The sequence below is a fragment of the Gordionus sp. m RMFG-2023 genome, chromosome 2 (genome assembly GCF_954871325.1).
Source record: "Gordionus sp. m RMFG-2023 chromosome 2, tfGorSpeb1-WG-v2, whole genome shotgun sequence".
In the NCBI taxonomy this organism is placed as follows: domain Eukaryota; kingdom Metazoa; phylum Nematomorpha; class Gordioida; order Chordodea; family Parachordodidae; genus Gordionus; species Gordionus sp. m RMFG-2023.
In genome coordinates this window covers 10,097,492-10,118,872 of record NC_088776.1, presented here as the reverse complement: position 1 = coordinate 10,118,872, position 21,381 = coordinate 10,097,492, and the positions used below count along the sequence as shown (strand labels likewise).

At 26.4% G+C, this 21,381-nt stretch overlaps 2 protein-coding genes across 3 annotated transcripts; both read right to left on the bottom strand.

The window, feature by feature from the left end:
• Positions 1–5,427: 5,427 nt before the first annotated feature.
• LOC135924629 (ganglioside-induced differentiation-associated protein 1-like) lies at positions 5,428–7,175 on the bottom strand. 2 transcript variants are annotated; one of them, XM_065459719.1, is made up of 6 exons: positions 7,098–7,175; positions 6,859–7,051; positions 6,647–6,817; positions 6,404–6,601; positions 6,160–6,360; positions 5,428–6,090 (listed from the first exon to the last, which is right to left on the bottom strand). In XM_065459719.1, the coding sequence occupies exons 1-5, from the start codon at positions 7,155–7,157 to the stop codon at positions 6,161–6,163; spliced, it is 822 nt and encodes a 273-aa protein (XP_065315791.1). In that variant the 5' UTR covers positions 7,158–7,175; the 3' UTR covers positions 5,428–6,090; position 6,160. The 2 variants fall into 2 exon arrangements, with proteins under 2 accessions (XP_065315791.1, XP_065315790.1); XM_065459718.1 differs by having other exon boundaries at positions 5,429–6,090; positions 6,165–6,360.
• A 3,163-nt stretch (positions 7,176–10,338) lies between these two features.
• Positions 10,339–18,952, bottom strand: LOC135924062 (uncharacterized). Its single transcript, XM_065459110.1, has 6 exons — positions 18,723–18,952; positions 18,232–18,667; positions 13,668–13,754; positions 13,295–13,414; positions 12,253–12,372; positions 10,339–11,343 (listed from the first exon to the last, which is right to left on the bottom strand). The coding sequence occupies exons 1-6, from the start codon at positions 18,950–18,952 to the stop codon at positions 10,339–10,341; spliced, it is 1,998 nt and encodes a 665-aa protein (XP_065315182.1).
• Positions 18,953–21,381: the final 2,429 nt, after the last annotated feature.

Sequence of the window (21,381 nt, the reverse complement as noted above, 5' to 3'; positions counted from 1 at the left end):
AGTGATATTGACATATTTGATTGAAGTGGGAGTTCGTTAAATCAGATTTATGAAGAATCTATCAAGATCAATTGTAAATATTGCTGGCCGACAAATTTTGCAAAGTAGTAAATAATATATCCTTCTAATATCTTAATTTAATTAATTTTAGATAAAGTAAGTTAAATGGCATAAAAACCTATTATTCTACCAATACTCAACTTTGCAAAGTAAAAGATTGTAAATTTTTCTTATAATAAATTTTAGCAATTTTAATAGAATATTTATTTATTTTGAGTATACCTACTATATCAAGATCAATTGTAAATATTGCTGTCCTACAAATTTTGCAAAGTAGTAAATAATATATCCTTCTAATATCTTAATTTAATTAATTTTAGATAAAGTATATTAAATGGCATAAAAACCTATTATTCTACCAATACTCAACTTTGCAAAGTAAATGATTGTAAATTTTTCTAATAATAAATTTTAGCAATTTTAATAGAATATTTATTTATTTTGAGTATACCTACTAATATTTTATTTCAATTAAGCTATTTAAATCTTTGCTAACTTAAAAAAATATTGCAAATTTACAATAAATTAAATTTTTGGATATGATCTTGGGCCTGATAATTTTTCATTCCAATTAAGTTTATTTAAATCTTTGCTAACTTAAAAAATATTGCAAATTTTTTCTATATGATAAATTTCAGTATTGCAAATAAAATGATTGCCTAAATACACTGAAATATTCTTTATTTTATTGTAATTAGGTTTATTTAAATCTTTGCTAACTTATAAAAATATTGTAATTTACAATAAAATTAAATTTTTGGATATGGTCTTAGCATGATAATTTTTCATTCCAATTATGTTTATTTAAATCTTTGCTAACTTAAAAAATATTGCAAAATTTTTCTATGATAAATTTCAGTATTGCAAATATAATGATTGCCTAAATACACTGAAATATTCTTTATTTACATTGAATAATATATTTATTGTATTTAAGTTTATTTAAATCTTTGCTAACTTATAAAATATTGCAAATTTTTTTTATTTGATAAATTTCAGTATTGCAAATAAAATGATTGCCTAAATACACTGAAATATTATTTATTTTCATTGAATACTATAAATTAAATTTTTAGATATGTTTTTGGGCCATTTATTATATATATTATTTTTTTATTCATTTCAACAGTTGTTTTTGATACCAAAATTTTCCTTTGTTTCCCCAATCAAATGACGAAAGACGATAAATCAAGTAAATAGGATGGCTATAAATACATTGCTGTAGCAGTTGATTATTTCAGCAAATATATTGTAGCCATGCCTTTAAAAGATAAAACAGCAAAATCGGTATCGCTCTTCCTTTACTCGTTACTATGCACACATGGTAGGGCAAAAGTATAATAAATTTGGTAATAAAATATTAATATTATATATGGATTCAAATTAATGATCAAGGACGTGAGTTCGTGAATGAAATAAGCAATAATTTTCACAAACTCATAGGGACCATGCAGAGGGTGGCAAGTGCTTATCACCCTCAAGCAAATGCCATGGTTGAAAGAGTGAATAGGACAATCCAAAATGCACTACTAAAGTGTATTAAGGAGACTGTTTATTGAGAAAGGTATTAATATGTGTTATTATTTAATTAAGCATATTTTTTAGATAATGAATTGACAGTAGAGACTGTAATTTCTAAGAAAGATGATACAAATCTATTTCTTCCCACCAACAGAATATGGAAAATTTATCATTCTTAACGTTTTAATTTTGCGATCAAGAAAAGATATCCAAAATATGATAATGGTGTAATGGGAGATAATTTTTCTACCGAGCGGATTATTGGTGATGGAAATTGTCTCTTCAGGTATACATATTTAAAATAAATTATTGTTAATCATTATTGTAGATGTATAAGCAAAGAAGTTTGTGATGACGAATGCCACTACGATTTTCTGAGACAGCAATGCATTCTCTTTATGAGAAGCAAGGATATTGTTGAGCAGATGGAGGGGTTTTTGGGAGAACCCGTTGACAAATATTTGGAGAGAACAGGCATGGCTCAAAATGCAACTTATGGAACAGAGGTGGAGATAGTTGCATTGGCAACTATGCTTCAAACAAATATAATTATCCATACCATTTATAAATGGGCATATTAAACACCAATTAAAAAATTAAGTTACATTAAAAATTTTATTTGAATATATATTTAAGAAATTATCGCGAACATTTTGACCGCATAATAAATTTTAATTAATCTTATTTATATCGTATATCTTATTTATATCGCATATCTTATTTATACCCTATATCTTATTTATATCGCATATCTTTATAACGCATGTCTTATTTACATCGCACATCTTTATAACGCATGTCTTATTTATATCTTTACACGTCAGTCATGAATGTCTGTATTAATAAAAATGTTATATTTAATCTTTACATAAGAGTCATAAATGTCAGTATTAATAAAAATATTATATTTAATCTTTACACGTCAGTCATAAATGTCAATATCACTAAAATATTATATTTGATATTAACATGTCAGTCATAAATACCAAAATCACTAAATTAGAATCTATTTAAAACAGGGATTCACTTAAATATCTATAACAATAGAAAATATAATACTTAATCTTTACACGTCAATCATAAATGTCAGTATCACTAAAAATATTATATTTAATATATGCGCGTCAGTCATAAATGTCAATATCACTAAAAAATAATATTAAATCTTAACATGTCAGTCATAAATGTCAATATCACTAAATTGGAATTTATTTAAAACGGAATTCATTTAGAACGTTGTACCGGGCCTGAATTTTTTTTAAAAAAAAACCCAGGCCGGGCCGTATTAAATTTTAAAAAAAATCCGGGCCGGACCCTGAAAATACCTCTACAGGGCTCTTTTATTCTTCTTAAAAAAGAGAATGTGAATAGTTGCTAAGATATATAAACCCTTTTAATACATTGGGAATATAATCTAAAATATGTTTGAAATAATTCAGAGCATCCATAGCATTTTTTGGGACTATATCATCCATAGTTCATCTTATAAACAGAGTTATTCAACTAATAAGGCATCATAAGATACTTTAACATCTTCATGATAAAAATCGAACAAATATTTTTTTTTGGGAAGGCTTTTGTGGAAGTAATATTTTCAGATTGACAAGTGTTGCATGATGAATTAAAAACCATTCATTTATTTGGGTTATATATATATTTAAGATATAAATATATCTAAAATATAACTCTTCTACTGATCTTATATTAATGTTTTAACGATGAGCTTGTCTTGCTACAAGTCGAGGGGGACAAATATTAAACACGTATAGCTTTGGTTTTTACTCAACAATAACATATAAAATTCTTCATCAACATTAGTCCTAATATCCTTGAGTTCTAATAAAATGCTCTCCGCTATTCTCATCTCCTTAATCAAATCAATGTCATGTTTTTGAAAAGTAATTCATAAAATTTGTATATTTAAATAATACATTCTAATGAGAAAAAAATTTGGAATAAGCATTTGAATCCAATATTTTCTTGCTTCTGAGGAAATATTTTTTTCAGGCCATTGTGGTATTTCAGTAATAGCAAATAATCGGCTCTACTAACTCCATAAAAGCTGTTACTGTTTGATGGCGAAGAATCTATCTCGACAAAGTTGCATTTTTCTCCCTGTTGGACAAGAAGTTTCAGAAAAAATTATTATTTGATTAGAAATTTGAAAATGGTAGATATTACGCCACTAAAAATTTGAAAATAAAGTAAATATTACATTATGCCGGAAAACTTAAAATCGAAATAAATTGATAAAATAACTTAGTAGGTGAATGTGATAAATAAATGTAATTAAATATATATTTAATATGAGATAGGAATAAATATTAAAAAATATAAATTGATATAAACAATAACTTAGTAGGTGAATGTGATAAATAAATGTAATTAAATATATATTTAATATGAGATAGGAATAAATATTAAAAAATATAAATTGATATAAACAATAACTTAGTAGGTGAATGTGATAAATAAATGTAATTAAATATATATTTAATATGAGATAGGAATAAATATTAAAAAATATAAATTGATATAAACAATAATATTTTATCCTATTCAATTGCTAATTTATATTATATAGCTTTTTATATTTTTTATTAATAGATATTTTTATAAAAAGTACGATATCGAATCATTTGATGAATGATATGTAATTTATGTTTAAATATGAATAAATTTAACCTACCATGTGTATATAGATTTCGATCAAACTTTTTTAAAATTAAGCTATGACGTTTACGACATTAAATTATTTATAGGTATAAAAAATTTAAAAAGGTAGAGAATAGAACTTAGATGTTAATATAACTAAATATCAGAAATTAAAATATTATCTATCTCATAAAATAAATTTCAATATTAGAAAATTTTAATTATTTATCACTCATAAGCGTCAATATGCTAAACATATAAACTTTAAGCATCACCTGTCAGTCATAAGTGTTAATATTGCAATATATAAACTTTTAACATTGCACGTCAGTCATAAATGTCAGTATTACTAAATAATAGAAATTTTTAAACATTATATGTCAGTCATAAATGTCAGTATTAAGATTTTATAATGATATTTTAATAAAATTATAACGTCAATCATAAATGTCAGTATTACCAAAGGGAGTTAATTTAAATTTAAGTTAAAATATCACCTTACACCGGCATCTGCATTTTTTCGTTTTATGGGGGGGGGGGATTTGTCACCCCCCCCCGCTGCGTACGCGGCTGTATGTAAAACGTGATAAAAAATGATGATGAATATGTAATTTATAAATTTTTATATACTACAATTATTGAAAGATGAAAAATATTTTTATATAGATCAAATATCCCATTAATTTAACAGATTACGTCTGAGACTTATTTAATAAACATGATTTGGGTCGATTTTTTATAATGGCCCTCTTATGATTTTCGTCTAATATAAGCCTCGAAATTTTTTTATACCTTTCTGCTATCTATGAGCAAAATCTCCAGCCTCATAAAATATTATTTTGGATACTTAATCGTTCCGCTTTTAAAAATCGACCTAGCTAGTATTTATTTTTTTCCACTTAAACTTATATATGAAACATTAATAAATAAGCCTAAAATATTTTAAATTCACCAATCCATCTCTTATTTTAAAAATATTTTTAAGCTTCACCTACCATTATAAGCCTAATAATTGCAGACCTCTAATACAAATTTATTTTAAGAAATTTAAAGGTCTTAATTAGTAAAAAAAACTCCAATAGTTGTAATTAATCCAATTTATTTGCTGGTTAGTTCACAAAATTTGAATTCTGTTATCCTAATGATTTCCAAACAATTTTAATATTACATTATTCTAACTGAAGTCTGGGGTTAAATTATTAGATAGTAAAATAAAAATTTAATATATAGTATTTTGGAAATTGTGTACATGAAAATAACATGTTATAATAAATAATTATGTTTTTATTGCTTATTAAGATGAACAATAGGGACAACCAAAATAAAAAATTTTCCTGTTCTTTTAAGATATCATTTTAATTAATAACCCACTCCCCCCTAAAAAATATATATAATACATTTCTATAAACAATAATATGAAAGATAAACAAGTATAATTTAATAACAGTTTAAAATAATCCAAAATTATTTTTATTTATGGCCCAAAACTCACCTAATAGCACCCCCCCCCCCATAGGAAAATCATGGATTGTAAGTGTTAACTAATTTATACATAAAGGTCAATTTTAGAAAAATTAACAAAGGTTTGCAGGGCTGTTCATGAAATTTTAAATATAATAAAAGTATATTTTTTAAATATATATCTAATTTAATTAGTTACAACTTGCAATTTATTATAAAAAGAAATAATGAATATATTACAAAATAATGATAATTTAATCTTAAAAAATAAATAAATAAACAAATTTTCTAAGTATCAAAAATATATTTAAATATAACATTAATGTTTGTATTAATTTTTTTGATTGTTTCAATATAAGTATATTCTTTCAATCTGCTCCAGTTGCCCCTAACCTATAAAATAAATATTGTAATTGTTAATGAAATTTACAGTGATATATACTTATATAAAATAATTTTTACATTACTCGTATTTAGGAATCATTTGCTTAACTGATGATTTCTCTAATGCCTTTTTGTAGTATTCTGAAACATGTCTCAATGGATTATCAGGATTGTCCCATATAATTTTTTCTAAACCCATAACATTCATACGATGCATTAATACTACTAAATAAACATCAGCCACAGAAAAAAAACCAGTGCATAGCCAACTTTTATTATCTTTATAAATTAAGAGTATTAAATGATAATGTTATTATTATACGTGATTCCATTTCAATTAATTGTTGTTCAATTATATTAAATCCCTCTATCATTTTTTGAATGTTAGTATCTAAATCTGAGGTCATCTTATCAATTTCTAAATTTTGAGCAATTTTCATTTTTTTCTCATATATATCCTTTAAATCAGGGTTTATTTCAGCCATTCTTTTTAAGTATTCTGCTTTATGTCTAACAGTACCTACATGCATATAATAATGTATAACAAATATAATACGTAAAATACTTATATATTTATCAACAAATTCTGGGTGCATCTTTATATTTTTGGCATATTTTGATGATAATTGGCATCCATAAAAAATCGGAGAAACTGGAAGATTAGATATTAAATCTTTAAACTTTTCAATATCTTCCCATTCTTTTTTATTTGATTTTTCAGGATATAATTTTGTAGCTATATAAAAATATAGAAGTTTGTATAAACATATAAAATACTTAGTGAAAATTTATTCTCCAGATAATCAATAATCCTATCTGATTCATTAATAAGAGTATCATGATCTTCAATAACTGGAACTAGGCATAGTGGATTTTTTTTTACATATTCAGGTTCAAAATTCTCATATTTTAAAAGTTTAACCACATGTTCTTGAAAAGGAATATTTTTTTCATGTAATGCAATTGTGACCTGCAATGATTATCATAGGATTGGATTATATATATAATTGTAATACTCTTTGGCAATAATAACATTGTGGCCAATAAAAATATACAATTTTTTCGTCACCTGACATAATTTTTAGAATTCGCAAACCATTATTACCCACTAAAAAAACTAATATATTATGATTAAATAATTTTTTTTAAATTCTAGCTTATTTACAAAGAATATTAATTAAAATAATGGTTGACTCCAGAAATAATTAATTATTTATAGAACAATTTATTTATATTAATAAACAGGAAAATAAGAATTATACTAATTATAAATTTTTCATTTTATAAAAAGTATTAAGCTAATCTATATAATATTATGGTAATTTAAATAATAATAAAAATATTTTTTGCGAATAATATTATAAATTAATATTATAAGAAAAAGAAATAGATCGTTTTTATAAAAGTCCTTACACTTAAAGCCATTTATACGCAAATCAATTAAATGCAATATTCTTAAATGAAAAAAATTCAACATTTTAAAAATTTTATTTAAAAAATTTGAAATATCATCATATAAATGATAAATAACCTGTCAAATGGGAATTCTCCAATAAATACGAACATTTGTGCTAACTAATATTGGTTAATTACGAATCAAGAGATTTTTTAAGTTTGTATCCTCTCAGTTTAAAATTCTAAAAGTGTTAAAACTTTTATAAAAATTAAATGAAATCGTTTTAGAATTTTTAAAATTTATAGAAATATGTTTTGCACACATTTTTGTTTTATATTCAAATATTGATTTATTTTATTAAAATTATATTTTTAAATTTGCAAATAGTAGACATGTACAACAAAATTTAATCGGCAGTCGGCGGTGCACCGGTTTTTAGAATTACTCGTTTAAAATATATTGTAGTTTTTCCCAAATATATTAAATACTGTATATTTTGGCAACAATAGTGCAAGAACAAATTAAGATCTTTTCTTCATTACGGAGAATAAACAGATATCTCAAAAGTACGACATCTGAAAATTGATACTAGCCTTACTTAATGTAAATCTAGATTTAATTCTCATTCAGAGCAAATCATTGAAAAATTAGTATAATCGCAAAGAAGATAAGTTCTAATAAATCTTTAATGTTCAAAAAATCATTTCAATTTATAAAATTATCCCCCCCCCCCACCCTGTTAAAAATTTCAGAGATCTTGAGCTAATCACGCTTTTCTAAAAAAAAGCAGTTGTATATGATCAGTTCTTAACAAGAACTTATGGCCATATATAAACTGATGAAACTTTTACATATAAAAAAAGAAGGGCATATACCTTTATTCAATAGATGCATAATTTTCCTCTTATAGCGCCGGAAAAACTGCCAACTCTACCTCCTTTTGGAGGTAAGTATCCTTTAGATCTAAGACAGTAAAATATTTTTAACGAATAATATACGTATAAAGATTTAAAAAGAGGGCACAAATACGAATTTCTAATATTTTTACTAACTTTCGTGATTTGTTTTGACCATAATGCTCTAGTTTTAATCGAGTTTTAATAAATTATGATCCCAGCAGAAACTAAACCCTCTAATTTCATTTCTATTGATCTAAAGCGGAGACGGTACTGCAGACCTGGGAACGATATTGCTTTCGCCGCATCTTTATATATTTTGTAGAATTATCTAGGAGCCCTGTTTTATCATTGAATAATTATTATCTTGATCAATTCAATAGGTCGATTATTCATTTTTAAGCTGTGATGGTTACATTGTCTATTTAGTCAACTAGTAGGTTCAAGTTTGTCAGCCTTACAGCAGAAATTCACATTTCTTTGGACGGAACTCAGGGGACAACTTTTTCTTTAGAATCAGAGGTGACATACTGCTAAATTTGGTATGACACTGGAATATATTATAATTACCAACAGACTCTTAGTTTTTGCATACACTTCTCCCCTTACATTTATCAGATGATTTCCATAAGCAGCTAACTGGCTGGTTTGTTGTGTCCAGGCCCATACGAAAGGGAGAGGGAATAACCATGGGCCACCAAAATTAGATTATCTTAGGAGTCACCAAATTTATTTATTAGGTAGTTTAAAATTGATATGTAGTTTAAAAAATTTGTATATTACATAAATTATGCTTAATATAACCTAGTTCAGCCATTTAACTTATATTTTATTACATTAATTAATTCCTATGAATCAAAAGTTTTGTGGTCAATATTCTTTATTTAAGTGTGTTATTTTAAAGATGCTTTTGCTACATTTACAAACGATGCAATTTATTCATCTTGATGATCATTTCTATTTTTCAATAAATATACTAAATAATATAGTATTGAATCAATTGAATTGGATATAATTTATTTTATTTTTGTGCATAATATAAATCAAGATCACTATAAAAAAATATTTGGTGCAATAAAAAATTATTTTTATAAAGATTTATTCCATAATATATGAGCATTTCAAATAATTGAGGTATAATAATATTTAATTTAATATAACACAGATTTATATAATGATCACGATTCCTAACATGACATAAGAATCGATAATTAATCAGATTTATTAATCACAAGATTTATATACAATTTCTTCCAAAATAAAACAGAATAATAATAATTAATTTGCTATTTATAAGGAAAAAAGTGGATTGAGTCATTTTTAATAATATTTTTTTAAAAATTCTTAAATGGCAAATTAAGTTTATTAAAGTAAATATTTTGTTATAAACAAATTCTTTTAAATTGCATTTAATATATTTGTTTAGGCAATAATAATTAAACATAAAACAATTAAAAATGTTGTTAATACAATAACAGTATTTCGTTTATATTTATCTATATATATATAATTAACATCAAAACATTTAAAAAAAATATTCCCTGAGAAAAAATAAAATAGAAATTATAGATCAAAAAGTATTAATGCTTCAATCTTAATTATATTATTATTATTATAATATTTACAAATTAAATTGGTTTATATTTGTTAATTTATATATAAAAAATATTATTATGCAAATGTTTTTATATTATTCACTGACTATATTAAATATAATTATGATTAAAAATACTAATAAAAGTAAAATGAGGTAGATAGGTGATCATGCTATTTTTAAATATTTAAAAGTATATGTTTAAATAAGTATCATAAAATCAAAGAGTTAATTAATTGTATTTTTGCGTTGAATTTGTAATAATAAATAACTTTTTTTTAAAACTCCTGAGTTATTTGTGTTTTTTCTGATTTTATAATAAAAAAAAAATTCTTGGTTATTAAAACCATACTGACAGAGTCATTTCTATATTAGTTTTCCTGATTTGCTTCTAAGGGAGTGGGCATCATAGGGGAAAAGGTTGTGTCACAGTCAATAACGGATGGTGATGTTTCTACGTTATTGCTAAGGCTCAACGCTCTTTTACAAGGGGTATTATAGATTTTATAGGAATTATCATGAAGGTATTCGCAAATTTGATTGTGGGAAGATGGAGAAGATGAATTAGCCGAAAATGAATTATTCTCAGAGTCAAGGTCTTTATTAAAGGTAGAATGGTTGTATTTCCGTAGTCTTTTACGTTTCCCGATACTGCTCTTTCTAGAGAGCGGAGAAGAGATGATGGAAAAGTCTCTTTGAGTTTCTTCATCACAGCTAGATTGTTTGCGATTGCTGGTCGTTTGTAAATCTGAAATTGTTGTGTAAGGTGCTGTATAATCAGGAGAGCTAGTGGCATAATTTGAATGATTTAATTCTGAACCAAAACTTGGGCCAACCGTGCTATTAACATAAGATGCGAGTTTCGATTTGTAGTAATTGTGAAAATGTAAATAGTAATCCTCGAAAAAGGAAGCACTGTAAGGGAAGCGAGGTAGGTAAGGATCAGATTTAGGTGCTACTTGATCGGGTAACTGTTTTTGTGTAAGAACTTCCGATGACGTTGAAGAGCGTTTGAAGGACAAGAGAGAATCGCATATGTCGTGTAAATTTTTAGCAGCCGATTGATTGGATAATCCTATCTTAGGTGTAAGAGATTTGTGCAACATCCTAGAACTGGAAGATTGCAAATCTATATCGTCATCATTTTCATCGCCCGAAGGTTTTAATAATACGTTCGAATTGTCGAATCCTAAATCACGGGAGATTGCACTTTGTTGCGATGATTGTGAATAAACGGTGCGAGGATTAGAGGGGTCGGAACGCGACGTCTGGAACGTAGTTGTGAGCGCCGTGTAAAGCAAAGAAGAATATGGAGGGTGAGAGGGGTCTGAATTTGGTGACCTGGACGGACTAAAATCTTGAGAGGTAAAAGGAACCTAAAAAAGGCGGTACGATGTTTAACATTTTATTAAACATGATATTATATGAAAGATATTGAAAAAAAAATTATTATTAAATAATAAGATTTTTTATAATAAAATTAATGGGATATATTTATTGCGAAGCTAAATCATTTCTACTAACATTTGTTTTCAAGTTGTTCAAAACTATGAAAAATTAGTTGATTTATGTTTTTCTCAAATAATTATTGAAAGATTATAATTCAAATTTTCAAATATCACTTGTCTTTTAAATACCCCCCCCCCCCCCCAGATTTGGTTTTTGAACCATTTACTATTATGTACAAAAAAAAATGAGGGATCGAAATTAAATCAAAGACCTCTCGAATTTAATAATTCTTATTCAATGTACCCTTGAAAAATGAGACAATCTTGGAAGGTTTATTTATGAAATTTTTATTAAAAAAAAGGATTCGTAATAATTTTTATTCATTCTAAAGTCAAATCGATTATTCTTATATGTTATCGGCAATGGGCATAAAAGCGAATATTAAATGGCAAATATAGTAATCCGCGTGTTGCCAATTCATGATCAAATTGTCTGAAATTTGTACGATAGGTATTCCTACTGGAATATTTCTCCATTTAATGAAAGCGCTAAGTTAAATGATCGTGTAAATTTCCAATTTTAAATAATCTAATTTCAATTTGAAGAACCTCTCCCGGAAATGTATCCCAGCATGTGTAAAAATACCTACTTTATTAAAATATGTCTATTACACACATTCGCGGTAACTCAAAATGTTTTATAAGCGGGTTATATATTTTTTATTTATAGGATGGATGCCTGTTTTTTTAAAAAAAATTTGGTCATAGAAGTAATTTCCAGGGCTAAAGGCCCGACCCTGGTATACTATTATTCAGTAAAAATGACAAAGTAAATACATTTTGAACGGGTTCGTCGATCAATTCTAATCGTCCCAAGCCTTCCAAAGTTTGCAAATTTATCCAACCTTTCCAGAGAACGAGCAAGCCGTCTAAAATTAGCCGTGATTTTAGGTGAACCTAAAAATAAAATAAAATCCATAAGATTTAGTTTTAATAATTTTGTTAGATTTCCTTAACTCATAACACCGGATGGCTCAAAAATAACTTCACGTTTCTAAATCTTATAATTTTAAAACGCGTCATTCATATTGTATGAAATTTCTGTTATTAAAGAATATATATGAGGCTTATAATCCTAATTTTTAGAATTTTATGAATTCATTTTTTTTTTCGTTAAATTTATAATATTTTTTTATCTCAATTTTCTTAAAAAACGACTAAATCAGAGGATATTAGGTTCCATATTTTTTAATAAATGAAATTTCATTTAAAAAAAAACAGTTTTTCTAGCTACCTGATATACTATAATGTTACATTGTCATAGAAAAGTTAAATATATATATATATATACCTTTAAAAATATAACTATATTTAATAAATAAAGTTTTTAATAAAACTTAAGGTCCTACTTGTCAGGATTCATAAGCCATTCGATTCAAATTTATGTGTAGCCATATCCATTTAAAACAACAAAATATTAGTTTTTAGCATATCCTTATTCACCTTAGTAGGATTTAAAGTAACGTCAAAATTAACGGGGTTACTTTTCCGAAAAAGTAACTTAACTGTAATCACTCTTGAATATCTTAGTCTCCCATTTAAACAGTGTAGATTCTTATGTACGCAATATTTAGTAATACCATTTACCGGTTTAAAAAATGAAACAACTCGCCTAAAGTGAAAATATAATTGACTCGTTTTATAAGTTATAACTATAATCCGCTTTCAACGTTTAAATTTCTAGTACTCGAGATTTCGAGAATGGTTAAACTGTTGTAATAAAATAATGTATAAGACATCCAAGGTAAAGTGGAATCGAAAGAACACTATATAATAAAATCAATGCTATATTGTATAATACAATTCCCATAATTATTACTTTGTTGTTTTCCCTGTCTATGAGCAAATTTTGGTCGGAAACGGAATGAGGTTGACCCGTGCAGTTGTTTTGGTTGGAGCATAAAATTAAAGGCAGACAATAACCGGTACTCAAAAACGACTTTCGATTCAGTTTTAATAAATTGTGGTTTAATAAAAAAATTAGACAATTTTCGATATATAGATTATGATCTTTTCTTTCTTTCTTTTTTTTCTTCTTTCTTTCTTTCTTTCTTTCTTTCTTTCTTTCTTTCTTTCTTTCTTTCTTTCTTTCTTTCTTTCTTTCTTTCTTTCTTTCTTTCTATCTTTGTAAAATGTATATTTAAGTAAAACTATGGTCCCACTTTTTTTTTGTTAAAGTAAGATTTATTTACAATTTCTATGAAGCCTTCTTGACAATCACGGAGAAATCTTATTTTGCGTTCTTCCAAAGGTTTGTTACGATGACCGATGTAAACAACCTAGAGGAAAAAATATTATAAAAAATCAATCTTTAAAATTTAACCATCAAAATATTCATTTATCATTTCCATATCATTCCTCATTTCACTATCACTATAAACAAGAATGATAACTTGAAGACTAATGTATAAGAAGACAAATAAAAGTTTTATTTTCAGATGTCAATTTTTTGGCTTTGATTCTTTCAAAAAATGGTAATAATATTATCTACTTGCACTCGGTTAATAAGATAATGATTGGTTTGGTTGCTTTTATATTATATTATATATTGCATTTCCTTTATATTTTGATTCCTTAAATTCAACGAATAACTAGGATAAACAGTTGGGTTAAGATCCCATGGATAGGGTCAGTTTATATTACATTTTTGGACCAGTAATTAGTCTCGCTAAACGATTCGATTACCGATTTTTAAAAACGGCTAACTCAATATTATATCTAGGAAAATATTACGCAGGTCTTAAATATTTTGCTCATAGATGGCACAAAGGTTTTGAAGTTATATTAAAGAAATCTTAAGGCTTAGGCAATATATTTCTAGCTAAAATATTGAGTTAACGTTAACAAAAATCGGCCAAATAGAGCCGTTTAAAAACTTATCAGTAATATACATTTGTATTTAAGAAAACATTTTCCCAAAAATTTTCAATTGTTTCAATAAATTAATCTGTTTTAAATCAAAATTCAAAATTTTCTTCAAAAATAAATACAAAATAGTCGAAGGGCATAAGCTTGATACGATAAAAAACTTATCAGTTATAACCAGAGTTTGGAACCGAAACCAGAACCCCCCCCCCCCATTTTTAATTTATATAAACCGGAACCATAACTCATTTTAAAATTTCCATAGAAGGTAATCTACGGGCAAAATGGCCGAACCGGTTTCTAGGTCTGTAGGTATCTGTATAGTTTTCTAGTTAGTTAATTATGAAACCGATATGGGCCAATAATCTAATAAATTCCGAAGGAAAAAAAATCTGAAAACATAAAGATAATTATAAATACATGTGTAAATAACACAAGAACATATCAAAATTATATTAATAAATGTTTGGTTTTATTATAATATTTAATCTTATATTTTAGTTCCAGGTTCTCCTTTCGACATCATAATGATAAATAAAAGTAAACTTTAAACATAGCCAAACCCTCCATAATCAAAACTTTCATTTAATGATATTTTTATTTCTCCGTGGGCGCTTAAGTAATTGGTTTTGTTTCTTGCGTGCACAGAAAAATGTTTTTAACCCAATTAGAGATGGGAAGAGATGGTCTAAGCGTAACTCTGCTGTTTTTATAAAGCGAAGAGGGCTATTGCGCTCACTATATACGTAAAAATAAAAATACCGAAATTTACAAATTTAATGATTTGTTTGTTCTTTACATTCGATTAATATTATTAATGTAAAAAATGACATTAACATAAATATATATATATCACATATTTATATATAAAATAAATTGAATGGAATGAATGGTCTTAAAAAGGAAACGAAAATCATAAACTGAAAAAAAACACGAAAAAAAATCGATAAATGACAATGAAAAATTAATAATTGAAGGAAATATTTGGGAAAGAGGGGTGGGGGGATTTTCATTAAAAATTTTCATTCCTTTAGAAAATGTATTTAAAATAATTCTTTTCTTTTTTTCTTCTTTCTATTCCTAAATTACTATATATTTTAATTAATTTATTTATTTTTCATATTGTGAGAAATCCTGAAATTGGGACTTTAAAGGATCCAAAACAATCGAAGTTTTATATTATTCCACAAACATAAAAAAAAATAAATAATGGCGCCTGGTTTCTTGCAAAATTTTTATAATATATCAATTTAATTTGGAAATTTAAACCCGACACGGCCCGAACTGATTTTTTTTTACAGAGCCTAATGCAGATCTAAAATATAAATGATAGGGGTTGACTCCGAGATTCGAAATTATATCGTAAGAGTTTTAAAGTTATGTTTTCAAAAAAGCTTGGTTCCGGTTTTGATTTTTATAATCGAATAATCTTAAAACAATTTCTAGAACCTTCGGGAAAAAATCATATTGAATTTTTTTTTGTCACAAAGTGTTTCAGAGGCATAGTAAGAATTTTTTTGTGACACCACCATTTAACGATTCATTCATTTAAATGTGTATCAATACAAATCTGCTGGTAGTACGCCATTTTAGTTTTCCATATAAACAATTTACATTTAAAACTTTGTGAAAACCTATATTTTTAGGGGAAAAAAAATCAGAGTTTCATTTTGCACGGGATACCAAAATGGCGTTTCACCAGCTGATTTTCTATACAATGACGTTTCAAATACATTATAAATAAATATCGATAGTCTAGATATGTATTATATGTCAATGATGTAATCCAAAATACATAATATGTCGTAGAAGTTTAGCAAATCCTGGACTATGCATCATAACCCCGGGTTTATAGCATGTTTTAAAAATTTATATCATCTATAACGCGCTAGTTTTTAATTTTAAAAGACCCGATTTTAACGAAATCATATTCCAGCCTGTTTAGATTTAGAATATATAACCCTCCGAATTTCAGATAATTTCTTTATAGTTTATTTTTTCAATTTAATTTAGAGAAAAAAACTATTATAAAAATCAATATAATTTTCAAAAAGTCGCGAAAAAATTGTCTAATATTCACGGGGTGTAAGTATTCAATATATCTATCGTCGGTAGAGTACTATAGTGCTACTGCTATATCCATTTTTTTTAAATATAATTTTTCAAAAGAGCATATTAGAAAAAAAAAATATTTCTTGTATTTTAGATAGGAGATCACACCATAATAATGAAAATCAAGGATTATTCTAAATTATATTTTAACATTTTATTGGTCATAAGTAGTATTATTAAATGGCTCGATTTTTGCCGAATTTTTATAAACGCTAACTCAATATTTTAGCCAGAAAAATATTGCCTAAGCCTGGAGAATACGAATAGTGTTGTTAAATGCCTATATTTAAGCCTATTTTTAAAAAAATGGCTAACTAATTATTTTATCCAGAAAAATATTATGGCTTAAAGATTTGACTCACAGATGATACAAATGTTTAGAAAACCTAATGACAGAATCTAGCGGCTTTGCGTAATATTTTTCTGGATAAAATATCGAGTTAACTCTTCATATCCGATAAAATCAGGTATTTCAAAATAACATGAAAAATCGGGGTCGCTGACTAATGATGAGTATGCACTATGTAATAACTTTACTGCTTGGTGCTACTCATGGTTATATTTAATTTTGTTTTATGATATATGAAAATAATATGAAAAGATATTTTATTTTTTTTTATTAAAGTTCATTTTTTTTTGAAGAAAAAAAAACCAGTGTTCACCATTGGAGTAAGGAAAATATTGTAGGATAGTCCTCTTACCTATCCCGCACTAAGCACGCGCTATAAATGGTTTAAGTTATAAAAACTAGCAGAAACCCCTGGCCAATCTAACGAATCACGAGCATAAATGTCCCAGACAAGCGTACCCCGGACAAAATTACATGATTTGAAAAAAAAAAATTATAATTTTAACAATATTTCCCCTTTTAAAGGTTTAAATTGTTTTTTTTTTTGAAAATTGATATATTTTTTGACCGATGTTTTCTGTTCGTGGGTATTTTTTTTTCAATGTCTTCTTGTCCTCAACATTTCTGTCCGTAGTTCCAATGAAGCACAGCTCTAATTTTTTTAATCCCTATGCCATTATATAACCTAGACTTCTTAGGAAAATTTCAATTCTCAAAAAAAAAATAACATTTCATTATTTAGAAACTACTTTGAACTGATTTTGCCGAATCTTTTATCACATTAATTCTTCGATCAAAAATGAATATAGCCCAATTTTAAAAAAAATGACGAAGTAAAGATTAAAAATAAATCGAATTAAAATTTTTTAACGGCAACAAGATTTTTTTTTTACCGAAAGAATGTTTTGTATTTGTTAAAAAACCAATAAAACGCAAAAGAAATTCAGATATTTAAAAATTTGACAATCCACACCTGATAAATATGTAGGATGATTGATTAATATAGTATTTATATTTATAATCATTTCGAATTTTTTAAAACCTTATTTCCTTTTTTCTTTCTTTTCATAAGGTTAGTTATAGGGTTGTTAAACGGCTCGTTTTGAGCCGATTTTTTAAAACGGCTAACTCAATATTTTACCCAGAAAAATATTATGCAAGCCATAAGATTTTGCTTTTAGATGGCATGAAGGTTTGAACACCTATTAACAAAATCTCGAAGCTTTAAGGCAGAAATTTTCTAGCGAAAATTTTGAGCTAGCCATTTTTAAAAATCGGAGCAAATCGAGCCATTTAACAACACTAGTTAGAGTATGAAAAGTGGAGAGAATCGTCTAAAAAGGCAATATTAACAAGGCCCCGTGGTTTTTATTTTAAATGATTAATAATCAGATTTATGTATAATCATAATATTTTTTTTAAAAAAATACCTGTTTATCAGTCAAGGAATGGGATTTGAAAACTTCTTCATTTTCAAAACGAGAAAACATGCAGTTAAGAGGATCGCAATGCCGATTATCAGTCTTTGTTAGACCTGCTTGACTAGAACTTGAGGAATTACGAAGAGGTGTTACTGAGGTAGCAAACTGATTTGTCGAAAGACTTTCTATTGAAGTTTTTTCAAAAAAAAATTTAGAGGAATTATTTTCTATAAGATTTGCGGCGTATTTAGTAGGGGGAGGGAGTAATGGTAAATGGTCATCATTTTTATCATTATTTAATAGTTGGATCGGATAAGTTTCCGGAAAACAAACTGGGGAATTTTGATTTGGAATAGGATTGGATGATATTAGGTTAGTAGGAATAGGATTAAGTATATTTTTTTGTAGGATCGCGACTGGGGAAGGTGATGTAAAATGAGGATGACTGTTTGTTTCAAATTTTGACGGGCAACCCGAAGTTTAATTTAACAATGGAGTACAGATGGTTCTTATAGTATCTGAAGAGGAATATGAGTAAGATTTTGCGGTCATCGTAGGTTATTGACAATATATGTGTAGTGGGATTAATAGGATAATATGTGTTGCATGGGGTGGAAGTGGTGGTAGGATAATGATAAGAAATGGGTATCAAGGTATCAAGCATGGTAAAAAGTTGTTTAGCCAATATTTTGAATTCGGGCGAGGCGAATTGGCGATCAATAATATACATTTAATAATCAATTTCTTTTTATTTATTTATACAAACGATGAACACCAAATCTTAAAATTTATGGAAATGAGGTAGATTGGTCGTTTTGTTATAAAAAAAAATCTTTTTGGATTTTCACATCTCCCGCGAATTTACAGGAAACACAATTCCATATTTTGAGGTAGAATTATCTAAAAAAAATTTTTTTTTAGATTTAATAGCCAAAATTTATATATATACTGTTAAAAGTATAAATAATTTAAGCACACTTTAATTTTTTTTGTGTGGTTATCGAAGTTATTTATTAAAGTTCAGAAATTTAAAGTCTAAATCAACGAGAATTTAATTTTCTAAGGTTAATTTTTTTTTTAAACCGTTTCCCGTTTTTTTTATTTTAAACTTTAAATTTCTGCCATTCTGGTGTCCCTTAAATAAAAAAATGTTATACATGGTTTTTTAAAAAAAAAAAATTATATATATATTTTTACCAAAAAAATCCGAATATTTTTATTTATAAAGGGAGGTAATATTTTATTATTCTTATTGAATATTATTATTATTTTTTAATATATAAAAAATATCTTAAAATAAATAAATAAATATCTAAAAAAAAAAAATCGCTTAATAATTGTTGAGAAATGAAGATGATTTTAAATGGATAAAAATAAATATAAAAATTTGTTTATCGAAAATAAATAAATTTGCTGATTTCTTTTTCTATAGATAATATTTAATTATTTATTATTTATTCAAATATCAATATTGTTTATTTTATTATTATTTTTATTATATAATTAAAAATTGACAATTTTAAAGCCGAAATAAAAATTATTAAAATATTTCTTAAATTTATATATTGAAATAATCGTCAACCATTTGGACAATGTAAGAAAGGGTGATGGTAGGCCTTAAAAGAGAAGAGATGAAAGAGAAAAAAAAATGAATTATGTGTATTAGAAAGAAATACTAATTAAAATATCAAAATATGTTCCATAAAAAAAACGTAATATAAAAAAAATTTGAGGTGCAGGTAAAAGAATTTTTTTTTTTAAAAAATAAATAATTTTGCCCTAAAAGCTGTTTTTAAAATAAAATAAAAAATCTATTAACAATTATTTTTATAAAAAGTTTGGGCGGGAATGGCAAAAAAAAATAGCAATGAATCAGCGAATAATGATAATTTGACAAATTTTCCAAATTGTTTGTTATAATTTGATCCATAATATTTCAAAAATTATATTTATCAGAGACCTGCAGGCCCGGCCCTAAGTCTGACCTGAATTCACTGGCCGGGCCATATTTTAATTTTTTTAAAATATACCCGGGCCGGGCCTAAAAATTTTTTTTTAAAAAAAAATCCGGGCCGGGCTGGGCAATATATTTTAAAACCAAATATTTGAAAGCTATAAAAATCAAAAATAAAATATATTTTAAAAAATCCGGGCCGGGCCTGAATTCGAATGTAATTTTCAAACCCGGCCCGATTCCAATTTACCGGGAATAATTTGCGTCCGGTCCTCCCAGATTCCAATTTTTTTTATTACGGTTGTCTGATCTGGCTATTTAACTAATAATGGGTGAGGATTTTGGTTTCATGATTTTTCTTATTATAGTTTATAAACACAAAAATGTAGTAAAAATGAGATTTGCCTAACTATGATCGTTCATTTGATAGTAAATTCGTCCATTATTTTGATTGATCCATTTAATAGTTGTTTATTAAGATTATATTTTTAAATATTGTTAAAATATTACTTGAGATTATCTGATTATATTAAATAAATGCGTAAATAGAATAATTACCTGCATAAAAATTCTTATTAATAATGATGTCGTCTACTTTGACCGATATGAACGGAAATGCGATCAAAGGATACCCTACCGAAGAAGAAATGGTATTTATGAATGATTGATCATAGCAAAGCGGGTCCATTTATTCAATTAAAATTATAAGTTAAATAAAATAAACTTGACTTTAGAATAATGTTATTTTTCTATCCTCTATTAAGCGTGCCTGGTATCTTTAATTTTTGCACCGCCAGGTCGGTTAATTTTTTTGCCCCGGCTCGGGTCAAATAATTTTTTATTTAAATTTGAAAGCCACAAGAAAAATAAAAAGCAAATTCCCTTTTTTTTAAACAAAATATAGCTTATATTTTAAAATTTGGAGAGAAAAAAAAATCAAGCTGGGCCTCGGTCCGAAAATCAAAATTTGATAATAAAAAGTCCTATCTGACCAAATCCGACTCTGCCCGGGTGGACTATGACATCCTAGCGGTTAGACCAGGAAACCCATGCGGGTGTATCGGGACATCCTTGTGGATGGACTGGACATTCTTGCGAACCAGGACATTCATGCAGAGCTCTAATATAGATTCCTCTCCATATATCTCCATGGGAAATTTCTTTTATTTGTGGGCATGACCAGATATTTTTTCATATGAATTTAT

Bases quoted from the DNA above. Each gene is read 5' to 3' on its own strand.
- LOC135924629 (XM_065459718.1), bottom strand. From the start codon at position 7,157: ATGTCAGGTGACGAAAAAATTGTATATTTTTATTGGCCACAATGTTAT. The intron at 7,052-7,097 runs GTATTACAATTA...TAATCATTGCAG, and splicing joins AATGTTATTATTGCCAAAGA to GTCACAATTGCATTACATGA. The intron at 6,361-6,403 runs GTATAATAATAA...TAATTTATAAAG, and splicing joins ATTAATTGAAATGGAATCAC to ATAATAAAAGTTGGCTATGC.
- LOC135924062 (XM_065459110.1), bottom strand. From the start codon at position 18,952: ATGTATATTATTGATCGCCAATTCGCCTCGCCCGAATTCAAAATATTG. The intron at 13,415-13,667 runs GTAAATAAATCT...CTGAATCGAAAG, and splicing joins AAGAAGGCTTCATAGAAATT to TCGTTTTTGAGTACCGGTTA. The intron at 12,373-13,294 runs GTAATAATTATG...TTTTATTTTTAG, and splicing joins TAGACAGGGAAAACAACAAA to GTTCACCTAAAATCACGGCT.